Source organism: Musa acuminata, chromosome BXJ3-6, assembly GCF_036884655.1.
Source record: "Musa acuminata AAA Group cultivar baxijiao chromosome BXJ3-6, Cavendish_Baxijiao_AAA, whole genome shotgun sequence".
NCBI classification, from domain to species: Eukaryota; Viridiplantae; Streptophyta; class Magnoliopsida; order Zingiberales; family Musaceae; genus Musa; species Musa acuminata.
This window is the reverse complement of record NC_088354.1, coordinates 366,755-380,000: the sequence shown is the minus strand read 5'-3', so window position 1 is coordinate 380,000 and position 13,246 is coordinate 366,755. Positions and strand designations below refer to the sequence as shown.

The 13,246-nt window shown below is 33.5% G+C and overlaps 1 protein-coding gene across 1 annotated transcript; it reads right to left on the bottom strand.

Annotated features, from left to right (window-relative positions):
* Nucleotides 1-7,149: 7,149 nt before the first annotated feature.
* Nucleotides 7,150-8,446, bottom strand: LOC135640007 (delta(12)-acyl-lipid-desaturase-like). Its single transcript, XM_065154081.1, has one exon. It carries the CDS (start codon nt 8,421-8,423, stop codon nt 7,296-7,298), a length of 1,128 nt encoding a protein of 375 aa, XP_065010153.1. The 5' UTR covers nt 8,424-8,446; the 3' UTR covers nt 7,150-7,295.
* Between the last annotated feature and the right edge of the window lie 4,800 nt (nt 8,447-13,246).

The following is a 13,246-nucleotide window of genomic DNA, read 5'->3' as shown; positions in this document are numbered from 1 at the left end:
TAGGGGTGTCGAAGATATTACTACTTGGAATGGTGGTGGTACCCAGTACTATTGATTTCAGGTTTTTTTTCCTAATTTACATTACATTTTTGGATCCTTTGGGGAAAATAAATATCCCACTTCAAGCATAGTTGAGAGGCATCTATCTTAAACTTTTATAGTGTTAAAATTATCTTTAAGAGCTTTACTTTGAGTTTTTTTCATCTTCATGAGTTTCTAGTTGAGTATACTTAGTATACTAAGTGTGAGATTCTTGTAAAATTTTGAGTATCAAATATAATATTCTTTTCCTAGGCCTTAAGAATGAGAAAGATGATAGTCTCAAATTTTAAGCAATCAAGAGTGTTACTCTATCATGCATCCTTTTATGTTTAATAACATATATTACACTTATAGGAAAACATGAATATAATTCTTTATCTTTTATAGATTGTGATTTATATTATATTATTGAATTTGGTTTTAAAAAATCCATAAAACCTATGGATGAATGAGATGATCCTAAAAAATAAATATTTTATTTAATTGTTAAAACTAAAAATATTTTATATTATGCTTTTGGTTGAAATGAATTTGATTAGGTTTCTAAATGTACAACTACTTTTGATATTTCACATACTTTAAAAATCATTTATGAAAGCGCAAGTTTACTTGAGTATCATTTTAAATATTTTATAATAATACCAAAAGAATTCATTGGTGATATGTTTATCTTTTATATATATATAAGAGACCTCTGATCACATGTGCCATTAAAGAATATGTAATACAGAAGGAAAGTTGAAGAGAGAACAATAGTTAAAGAGGCAAAGAACACTTTTTGAGTTTTTCCTCCCTCACATTCCATCATTAAGTCTCAAAGCAAGAGCATGAATTCTATCAAGCAATGCCATCTTGACCACCTTATAGACACGACATCTTTTGTGAAGTCCATGAAGGAGCGATATAATCTACAAGGGATCCTAAATAGTCCACCAAGATGTGAGGAAGATACACACAACAAAAATTAAGCATGCAATTTTATCTACTACAAATCAAATGTTTGGTCCTTCATCCAACAAACAAATATAAAAATAACTTAATTCCACCATGATATCTGAGTTCTAATTGATACTGATTAGTCAACTGGCGAACTTGAACGACCCATCAAACCTACAATTCTCTCTCAAGATATCACACAAATAGTCTCTTCTCGAGACAGCACATGGCCTTATAGTAGAAAAGCATATCAAGTTATTACCTCCACGAGCTTGATGGTTGGCTTATCAACTTGGGCAAAGAAATTTCGGCTCTTGAGATGTTTCATTCAAGCAAGCAAACCCTAATTTGAACACATCAAAATTCTAGTCATGGTTAACCATTGAATGAATCTTTTTGTATACATCGGCGACACTATGTATCTGTCAAACTTCAGTCATCTTTCTTGGAGACTGACATCATTTAGGGTGTATCATAATCTTGGGAGCACGAGGGTTGGTAAAATAAGCTCAGCATCTTATGTTCCACCTTAAACATTGTTGTTATGGTTGATATTAGGAAGAGATCGAAAACAATATCTTATTATCCTTTTCCACGTCATACATATAATACTCAAAGAGATTAAAGGCCTTTTGCATGATCACAGCATAGAATAAGATAGCATTTTGAAGTTGAAAAAGCATACGTGTATAATTATAATATTCACAAACGTTATATATTTTTACATTTAAATTTTTATGCAAGTACATGTTAGAAGAATATTAGATAGTATACATGTAGTTACTGCTCGTGTATCTCTCTAATTAACCATGGTTATTGAAGATATTAAAAGAAAAAGAGAGAAGAAGAAAGAGAAGAATGTCCAAATCCTCATGCTATCTCTCTAAATTCTCATCGATGAATGAAATATGTCAAATTTTATTTAGATGAACAAAAAGTTGGATAGTGGATGATTAAAACATAGCACTAATGGATCATATTCTACATATTAATGTAATCGATTTACGAGATTTTTTCTTCATAATTCTGATGAACAATATATGACTAAAGCTTCGGAGTATGTACACCCGATATAAACGTGCAAAATGTATATAGAGAAAAATAAAAAAAAACATGATAGCGAATTATATAGGAATATTTATATCCACATGTTGGTGGGCACTTTTATGATTGACTTGCTTAAATAATTAGATTTTTTTTACTAAAAAAAAGAAATGCCCATTGTTGATGGTGATGCATATCGACAGTGCTGCTTGTGACTAACTTAAATGACTGATAAACTACTAGTTAGCTTAGCTTGTAAGATACTGTCAGATCATCACAAGTTTCTAAGATCAAATCTTACCTTCACAATTTACCTTTGTAGAACAAAAAACAAAAGGAAAATTCTTGAACATCGATATCTGTGCACTGTACATCGGGACACCAAACGGCCCAACTGGTCTTTGATCGATAGGAAGAAATCGATTTCGAATTTTCTTAACCACAAGAAATCATGAAATGATTGTAATGCCAACGTGCGGGTCATCCATCTGCTGACAAGAAGTTGATCGAGATATGGCGGCGAGAACAGAAATATTAGGAGTGAGTCAACTGTAATGTATGATTATATTATTGAATATGATAGTGATTTCTAACCTCATACTGTCAAGTACATAATACATTATAAAAGACAAAGGAAAGAAGTCTAACGGCGATTGGATGTTTCGCATGCAAAGCGAACAGTTCTGAGACATCCGAGTATAACCATCCATAACTATTTATTTATTTTTGCTTGTTCTATTCATTTGTTTATGGTTTGCATCCTTGATCAATTTATTTATTTCTTGTTCGATACCATGAGAAATAGTCTTAATTAGATTGAGTAAATATCTTTATGGTGTTTTATGATTTAGACAAATCTTGGTTTTGTCAATAGACAAAGTGACTCTTTGTTTATTTGTGTGATCTCGATTTATTCATACTATAGTTTGTCTCACATTTGTTTATCATTTTTTTTTAGTATGTCCTTATTGGACTGTACAAAATTACGAAACTATTAAATTTTATGAACCGTAATATGGCACAGATATCATATAACGTAGACAAAAAAGTTTAAATCTATGATAAAAAACCTTATAGATTCCAAGATGTTTTGTTTTTTCCCATATGTTTGAGGGATTGTTCGTGGAAAAGTCTTGAAAGCTATTTAAAAATGAAACAAAGGGAAGAAGCTTTCCTCCATCTCTTCGACTAAGGTTGTCAAGTATTTTTGGCCTCCGTAATATGAACCAAATCAATCAAAACTCAAGATATTTGGAAGATAAGGTGGATTTAGACTCTGCTATCTCAAAGTCTTTGTATGAGGGAGGTATAGAAAAAATACACTTACTTTGAATACTTATATGTGTTTCTATGGTAAATTAAAATTTTCCTTCATCATTTATATATTCTCTATGTGAGAGAATTTATGTATTAAAAATATCCTTCATCATTTATGTGAGAGAATATATAAGAGAATGAAGGGTTGAATTAACTGTAAAAGAGTTTTTTTTTATACTTTATCATTTTTATATAATAAAAGAGTTGGATTGTTTTTCATGGACATAATCCACGTAAATTTGATAGACATTAATTTCTTGATTTGTACTCTACTGTTGATCATTTGAATTATTTTATTTGGTATCACATCATCCCAATCATTGTTTGGGCATTATGGAGATGAAGAGAGTCTAACCTTACTGTGATCACTGTGGACTTTCCGTTGTGACTTCCTTTCTGCTTCTTGTTCTTCTTCTCAGCCCCAGCCATCCACCCAACCCTTTTGATTTCTTCTCTTCCCTCTCCTTCCTATACTCCTTCCTTCTTCTTTGATGTAAGCACCTATTCGGTATCTTATATAATAAGCCCCTCCATTCCCCACCATCCTCAACTCATCATCATCATTATCATCTCTCTCTCTCTCTCTCTCTCTCTCTCTCTCTCTCTGTATCCATCTATCTATCTATCTATCTATCTACCTATCTGTCCATCTCCCTCTCTCTCAGACTTCATCAGTCCTAGGGAATACATGGCTCTACCACCGCGACAGTCACCAAGACTCGGCATGAAGGACAGTTCACATGCGATAACAAAGCCGAAGCCAGAGATCAGAATAATTCACATATTCGAACCGGAGATCATGAAGACGGATGCTGCAAACTTCCGCGAGCTCGTACAGCGGCTCACCGGAAAGCCTGTCGCAGCAGTTGGTGGTAAGAAGAAGAAGGATAAGAAGTTAATCGACTCGAAGCATGACCGTGAGAAACTCACATGCAAGGAAGAAGTCAAGCAGGAGGACTTAGAAGAGGAGGAGAGGATGATAGAGAACACTTGTTGTACACAAGAAGAGATGGATGATTTTCTTCAAGTGCTCAGTGGATTCCCTTTGTCTTCTCCAAGCTCTTCTCGCATGGATGTGCTTGGAAATTAGACATGATTTATTTTGTGCTTTATTAATGGATTTTATATGCTTTTGATTGTTTAGAGGTGAGGTTTGAAGAACACAAAATGTAGTCCACTTTCTCTCAATATTATTTCTTTTCCATCTTATTTGGTGCTGTAAATATTGGCATGCTGATTAGTGTTGGTTTTCCTTTCTTGGAGATGAGAATAGTGGGTGGAATATTAAGGATGAAGATATAGAAGGTGTTGCAAATAAAGTTTGAAAAGGCTGTGATTTGTTGTTTGGCTTCCTTTTCTTTTTTTGCCTACCATTCTATGATAAGGATGCATGACCAGACTTTTAAATATATATATGTTAAGATTAATTTGATGATCTTATAAGATTTGATGAGCATTACAAAACATATTTTATATTTATCACATTGAAGGCCTTCAAAAATAAACTTGATGGCCTTTACTACTCAAAATAGATTAAGGCTGGTTTTCTACTTTATCCTAATTGAATGTGAGAATAAAATATAAAATAAATGGTCCAAAATTTGGTGGGAGATGAGTGATCCTTAAATCTTATAAATTTGGCTTAGAAGCCTCAAAAAATCAATAACTATCTTATCTTATTCCTTTCGGGTGTGCATCATAGATCCGTTTTTTTTGACAAATATTTGCAAGGTACTATAAACTCATCTTAAAATGGAGAGAGTGATTTAATGATTTTTTTTCCTTTCTTTATAAATTTTTTTACTTACAAATTTTTTAAATATTTTCTTCATATTCATTTGAAATTTGTATTAGCGGTATTGATCTCGTCTTCATCATTATCCATGATTGCGTTTGTAGGAGAATGATATTCTCATCATATCTTAGAGTGGTCTTTCCATCAACCTCGTATGAATATGCCTTGTGACTACTAAGGAACCTCGAGTTTGTCTTTGAACTAATTTAAGAGAGAAAGTTCTATTACGTGTGCCTTATTATTCTTATACATCGGAGAATTTGAATGTTCACATTGGATGTTGGCGAGGAATGTCAAATCATATATTCATTATGCTAGATTTGTGTTTTATTATTAATATTTATGAAGTGAAGTACATGCCTTAGTATTCTCTATGACTCGTGCTCTAAGAAGTACAAGCTCTTCAGTTTCAACTTTGTTTTCACAAAGTTTAGACCAGCAAAATTTTCGTAGCACCATTTGCTCTGATTCATCTTAAAAACATAGAGCGATCAAATGGGGTTGTCCTGCTATTTATATGGGCCATGAATGACCCTTGGACTACCCCGAGAATCATTCGTTTGCCTAATGGTTTGATTGATTGATGCGATAGCAGCATGTGAATGACCAAGGATTATATGAGATCATCATTGTAAACTTTCAGAATCCCTAACAGTTTAGCATATTAACACGTGAAAGTCATTGAGGAGATCACGTGTGAAAAGTGTTATATTATCATTGTGAAATGCTAAAGATAAAATTTGAGTGGATATGATGTAACTACCAAAATGATATGCCTACGAGGAACAAAGGCGGTAATGAATTACTACCATATGACTAATTCACTTTTCCGACAAATTACTACTTTTATGTAATACATTTATGTCGAACGAAACGACATCCTGAATTCCAATAACATGGTTGAAACAGTCTTAAGTGCTCCTTTTGATGATAATAAGATTGAAATGACTGAAAGTGCTCCTTTCGATAACGATATGGCCGAGATGATCCGAAGTGCTCCTTTCAATAACAATATAGTTAAAAAAACTCGAAATACTCTTTTTTTATAGTAACATAATAAAAAACAGTACAAGATACTCCTCTCAACGATCATACTACTATATCGACTTGATATGTTCCCTTTGATGGTAGAACACTTCTCTCAATGGACAAGAATTTCATCGTACCTTAGCTTAGCTATACATGTCAAGGCACAAGGGGGCGGGCAAATGATATGGGAAGAATAACCTAGCCAACACTTACCACATGGCTGACATCCTACCACCACATGATCAACAAATTGGTCAAAAACTCCACATTATATAATAAACACCCAATGCTCTATAGTGGATAACTCCACATCACATGACTAGCCAAGGTGTTGTTCCTCTAAGAGTTACATTGTTCAGCAATCATTCCAAACATTAATATATAATTTTAAGTATAATGTTCCGACAATCTCACTATATTATTCATTTTTCGTTGTGTTCCTCATTTGATTTAGATTCTCAAGTTCTAGAATGTTTCGTGTCGAGGGATTCGACACTCAACCAACACTTCATAATTAAAACTTTTTAAGTATTAAATGAGTTTTGTCGGGTTTGCCCCATATATGGTTTAATACTTTTTTATTCAAGAAAATTTGACACTTCCTAATGCTAGTCAAATGAATGTAAAGTGGGATAACAAAATTAAATTCTTAATCAACATATGTTTCTAATTTAATTTTTTTCTTAGAATTCCAAGTCAACTTCTTGTGTATACTTGCAAATTTAAGGTGTTTGTGAAGATATCTATCACTTATATAGTACTTCATTTTGATCATTTTATGTTTACCACTTGATATCTGAAATAGTGATATTATATATATATATATATATATATATAAATATAATTGATGTATTCTTCAACTTTACTATATTCTTAATATTATCTTTTATCTAAAATCTCTCCGAATTAATTTATTTTATTTATTTAACAAGCTTCTTTCTCTGTTTTCCTCTTTGATTTCACAATTGAGTGGTACGCTGGCCGAATGATGACAACGAAGACGGCAAGATTTAGTATTACGGTTGCTTGTAGTTCTTACCTTTCTCTTAGATCTTTTCAACGTGGCAAGGACAAATCCTACACGAAAAGAACGATGCACCCGACGGCACACAAGCGACGGTGCCGCCATCATCTACAGCTTGTTTCGATACCAAAAGACCCCCTTCTTCCTGCTCCCCTCGTCTGGCTCCACGTAGATGCACTCCTGCGCCTCCCTCCACATGGCCTTCAGCAGCGGCGTGCCGTCGAACTGGTAGTACTCCCCCAGCACCGGCTTGATGGCCTGCGTCGCCTCCATGGCGTGGTAGTGTGGCATCGTCGAGAAGAGGTGGTGGGCGACGTGGGTGTCGGTGATATTGTGGAACACCTTGTTCAGCAGCCCGTAGTCCCTGTCCACCGTCGCCAGCGCCCCCCGCATCCAGTCCCACTCGCCGGAGTCGTAGTGGGGCAGCGACGGGTGCGTGTGCTGCAGGTAGGTAATGAGGACTAACCACCCGTTCACGATCAGAAGCGGCACGCCGTACACCCGGACCAGCCACCAGAAGCCGTAGCCGGCGGCGATGCGGTAGAGGACGTACGATACCGCCATCAGACCGGCGTCGGAGATGACGACCTGGGATCGCTCCCGGTCCGAGAAGATAGGCCCGTAGGGGTCGAAGTGGCAGGCGAAGCGGGGGTAAGGACGGCCAGAGACGTTGAAGGCGAGGTACAGAGGCCAGCCGAGGGTGAGGGTGATGGCTAGGGTGAGGACGCGGCCGGGCGGGTTGTTGAGGTACTTGGTGAACCATGGGACGGCGGACTTGGGCTTGGGGACGAAGACCTCGTCGCGGTCGATGGAGCCGGTGTTGGAGTGGTGCCGGCGGTGGCTGTACTTCCAGGAGAAGTAGGGAACGAGGAGGACGGAGTGGAGGACGAGGCCGACCACGTCGTCGAGTAGGGAGTTGTCGGAGAAGGCGTGGTGGCCGCACTCGTGGGCAATGACCCACACGCCGGTGAGGACGCAGCCCTGCAGGATCCAGTAGAGTGGCCAGGCAGCGAGGACGAGTCCGGGCGGAAGCTTTGGGATGATTGCCACTGCGAAGTAGAGAAAGAGTGCTGCGAAGAGCAGGTCGAGGACGACGTAGGAAAAGGAGCGGAGCAGGGAGCGGTCGAAGCAGTGAGGGGGAATGGCCTTCTTGATCTGGCTCAGGGTGAAGGGGGGCTTCTCGGTGGGTGAGCGCCGGAGGGGGCGCTTCTCCTCTGTCCGTTTCATTTCCGTCATGCGTCCGCCCAAATCCCCTCCTCCTCTTCTTGCAGCGTAGCGATGCAACTTGGTATAAAGAAGAAGGGAGAAGCGCGTGTGTTGACCGGTAAGACACGTGGTTCGTGCGTTATCGCTGGAGGTTTGACCAACGAGGTTCTCACGAAGCACATGTGGAAGACTGCTACCCAAGTTACGTTGTCAATATGAAAATTAACTTCGTATGTTGAAATGGAAAACTACATAATTTATTTATGAGTATAATGTCATAAAATTTATTGGATGAATTTTTGAAGAAAAAAAAAAACTTCTAACTTTTTTTTTTTTTCTATAGATCATCCTTTGAAAAAAAACCCCAAATGACACACACTTGCATTTTAAAAAGATAAAATTAATCTTAAAAAATTACTTGGGTTTACATAGAATAAAATCAGATAAAAAATTAGTTTAGCTTGAATTAATATTTTTATCTGTACATGCTTATTTTATATTTATCAATTAACGCAAACTGTATTGTATGACCTTCTATCGTCGTTGTCATAATGTATTCTACAGACTCCAAGTATCGTTGACTGCGTGCGTTGTGTTTAGTTCAATTTCCGCCACCCGGTAGCATCAAGTTTTGTGGCTAGTGAAACCAATTTGTTTGAACTTCTATTTCGTCGCTATCATAAGAAGGGTAATATGGTTGATCTCAAATTTTTAATAAATCTTTGAATATGACACTTATTGATGTAATGTTACTAGTTTTCCTTTTGATATAATTTTTTGGTATTTTCTATAAATGTTTTAGCATTTGAATAGTGTGTCATTTTTCTATTATCTTTTTTTATATTTCTAATAAATTATAATGCATCAATGCAATATTTTTTTCACATTTTAGCTCCTAAACAGGTCAACAATATATATAAATATATGTATATAATTTGGTCTAAAAAAATTTCCTCATAGGTGATGTACTATTTTTGAGGAAAAATAAAAAATAGTGCATCGCACAGATGCACTATTTAAAATAATCTTAAATTTTTAAGAAAACTTTGAATATGACACGACACTTATGTACATATATTATTAGTTTCTTTATTTTAGAGAATTATTTTGATATTTTAATAGATTTTTTTAGCATCTAAATAGTGTAGCATTTTTTATTTTCTCCTTGCTTTTTCTACTTAGATAATTTTTCTTTAAATTATTAACTCTAACCCCTTTTGGCTTTAAACAGAAAATAATCCTATCGTCAAATGCTTGTTATACGCGTAGAATAACTAAAGTGAGTTGCAAGAATGTTGATTTAAGCATAGGTTTGTTTTTATTTATATAATTTTTTATTTAATGTCTACTTAATTATCATTGATAATTTTTAAATATCATCTTTGTAGTTCCATTTGTTGGTACTAATGAATCTGGTTTGATTGAATAGTTTTAGGACAGCTTGGTAGATCATTTTTATCACTTCTTAATTGACACTTATATGAAGACATTTGGATTCACCGAGTATCTTGCACATAGGTATTTTTTTATTTGAAGGATAACCCTAAGGATTTAGAAAGGTTGATGATAAATTTGCATTAAGTGATGATGAGAAATTAGTGATGGGCTTTTATCAAATATATATGTTATATGTTTTTGCATGTATTTTATTTTATCAAAACAAGTGGTCCTTAGTAATGATCGTTGATAATTAAAAATTTGGGCTATGGAAAATATTTCCTAATATGCGATGCACTATTTTTTCAAAATTAAAAATTAATGCATCGTATTGAAGGGTTACTTTAAATGACCTAAAAGTTTTAGAAAATATTTGCATTCGACTCAGATAGACATATGCCATTGGTTTTTTTATATTTTTTTGTGAATTTTTTATGATTTTTTTATAATTTATTTAACTTGTGAACTATGTGCCATTTTCTTTTTTTTGGCCATCTTTTTCCAATTTTCATAGCAATGTTATGGATTCATATAATATTTTTTAACATTTGAGCTTTTAAATTAGTTCAAAACACTTGGTAAAAATTTGAGCTAGAGAAAATATTTTATAATATGTGATGTATTATTTTTGCCTAAAATCCAAAAAAACAGTGCATTGCATCAAAGGACTTGTCTAAATGACTTGAAAAAAATCTTAATAAAAATTATAAATAATTATTTAAATATTTTAAACTTAACCAAATATATATTTTTTTTGTAAATTCTAATGATGATAAAAGATACATATAAACGATCTCATATAATTGTGACTTATAATTATATTATTATTATTAGTATTATTATTATTATTATTATTATTATTATTATTATTATTATTATTATTATTATTATTATTGTAGTATGGGTGCTTCAACGTAAAAAGGGATCATGGATGATTTTTTTTTTTTTTACAATGCTCAATAATTAAAAAAATAAATATTAATAATAAAAAAATTATCTATAACTTTTGTATTATTTAAAATGCTCAATAAATTTAATCGCATCATTTTCTAGTAATGTAATGGGAAAGAAGGAGAGAGAGAGAGAGAGAGAGAGAAAAAGAAACATGAAAAATGGAAATAGAGATCAAATGGGGAAAGACGTAGTGATGGATGGGACGGGAAAGAAAGTCTCTTTACTCTGCCGACGAAGGAGAAAGGCCACCAAACTAAGTCAAGAAAAAGAGCTATGAAAGGGATCGCTCTCTACTTGACATGGATGTCAAACCACCCATCACCATATACGATAGCAAAATCCAATGTATCACATGGATCTATAACAAGTTAGCAAGTCGTCCAATATATCACAATTAAATCAAGAAAAAGTTATTATTAAACTATTTCTCCTTTAAAAGATCTCCTCTTTCATTAAATCAGATTTATTTTCTTATGCTAAAAAATCTTTATTACCTTTAATTCTCTATGTTTATTCTATACTTTTGTCTTTCTTTTGTTTTTTTTGGCTAAAATAGCTTCTTTCTAACTTCTGTCCTTATCTGAGAGTTATTGATTTGAGCAGCAGTTCATGGAATGCAAAACAAAACACAAAACAAAAAAAAACACTATGACAGGCCACATATCACTTGGACAAAATATAAAGCAGTTTGACTCTAATATCATTTCACAAGATGATATGATCCTATCACTGATTAGAAAATACAATTGGAGTCTTTTCTTTCGCCACGACAAGCTAAAGATGTTGTCCCATCTACTTCACGAATGGATATCCAAAATATCGTCAGGGCGGCTACGTAATATATATATATATATATATATATATATATATATATATATATATATATATATATATATATATATATATATATATATATATATATATATATATATATATATATATATATATATATATATATTACACCTGGTTGGATTTCATTAAGTTATTGGACAATTTTATTTGAATCTAATAGATGTGAGGTTGGATGAGATGAGAAATGATGAGAACATTTAGTTGGAGATGGTGGGTGTGGGTGCTGATGAAAAGTTGAAGCGGAGGAAATTATGTTGGGGATCAGAAGACCTTATTATCAAAGGAAAAAAGTCAGGTAATTAATAATAAAATATAAACTCAGAAAATAGTTGAGGCAAAGTTTAGGTAGTTCAATACTTTTTACACATAGTTACAAGGAAAAAAAAAATATTTGTTCACGTGTAAAAATAAATTATATCTAGTTATAATTTCTTTTGAGTAAATTCAGGCTCAAGTCGAAAATTTATATCCTCTCAAATATATATTAAAAAAAACTTTCTTTTATGTATTTAAAAAATAATTATATCAAACATTAAACTCTAACTTTTTAAGGTTTTTTTCTCTTATTCAATACCTAGTTTAATCTCATATCGTAAATGTTGAGGAGGGAGAAGAAAAAAAACTCATAAATTAAAATAAATTCAAAGATCAATAAATAATGAATATACCATAAAAATCAACTTAAAATATAACATAGTTTTCCTATCTATGTCGAGTATATAGAAAACATTAAAATTTTTATTATATTAAAAAATAACAAAACCTTTAGTTATCCTTTTTCAAGAATAATCCCTTATACACCCTCTCATACAAAGCTTAAATCTCTTATGAGTACTTAATTGTCTCTCTCTTTGATATTCAATATATATTTTATAAAAAATAAATATTTTACTTTTTTATATATTCTTTGGGGACATACTCCTAACAGCCATGGGGAGCAAAGGTGAGTCGCTTCACGTTGCAAGATTTTATGCGATGATTAAAAATAAGATTTTAAATTACGAATAAAAAGTTCATTTATAAAATGGTAAGAATAAATATTTTTGGAATAAGAAATAATCCAAAGTATATTCTTCTCTTAAGCCCCTGTCAATGTGACGGATTGGACTTGACATTTTGAATTCTAATCGATCTGAAATAACATTGGTTCGTAAACGCATAAAAATGTTAGGTAGCACTATGTGACAACACCTACTCCAAACTTAAATGTGTTATAGAGTAAAAACAATAACCCGTGTTTAGCCCCTCTCTTCACGTTTTGGTTCTTCTAAGGCCGACTTCTGTTCTATGTTATTCTTTTCCTGATAAGAAAAACGTGTCTGCGCCTCATGCAACTCGTGGGGGAATGGTGGAAACACCATGATGAGATACCCATGTGGATCTCCTCCATCAATCTTTGGAAAGGAAGAGGATATTGCAAGGCATCCCTGTCGAGAGATATTGCAAAATATTACTTGGTATTCTTTTAGGTTCACATATTGTTTACTAAATGATCACTCTTTATCCTTTTTCAATTGATGTTTTTGTTCATGTATAATATACAGTAGATTAGCGTTAAATGGGGAGAAACTTATGGGAACTCTTGCAAGACCTGTGAACAGTTTTGATGG

Bases quoted from the DNA above. Each gene is read 5' to 3' on its own strand.
- LOC135640007 (XM_065154081.1), bottom strand. From the start codon at position 8,423: ATGACGGAAATGAAACGGACAGAGGAGAAGCGCCCCCTCCGGCGCTCA.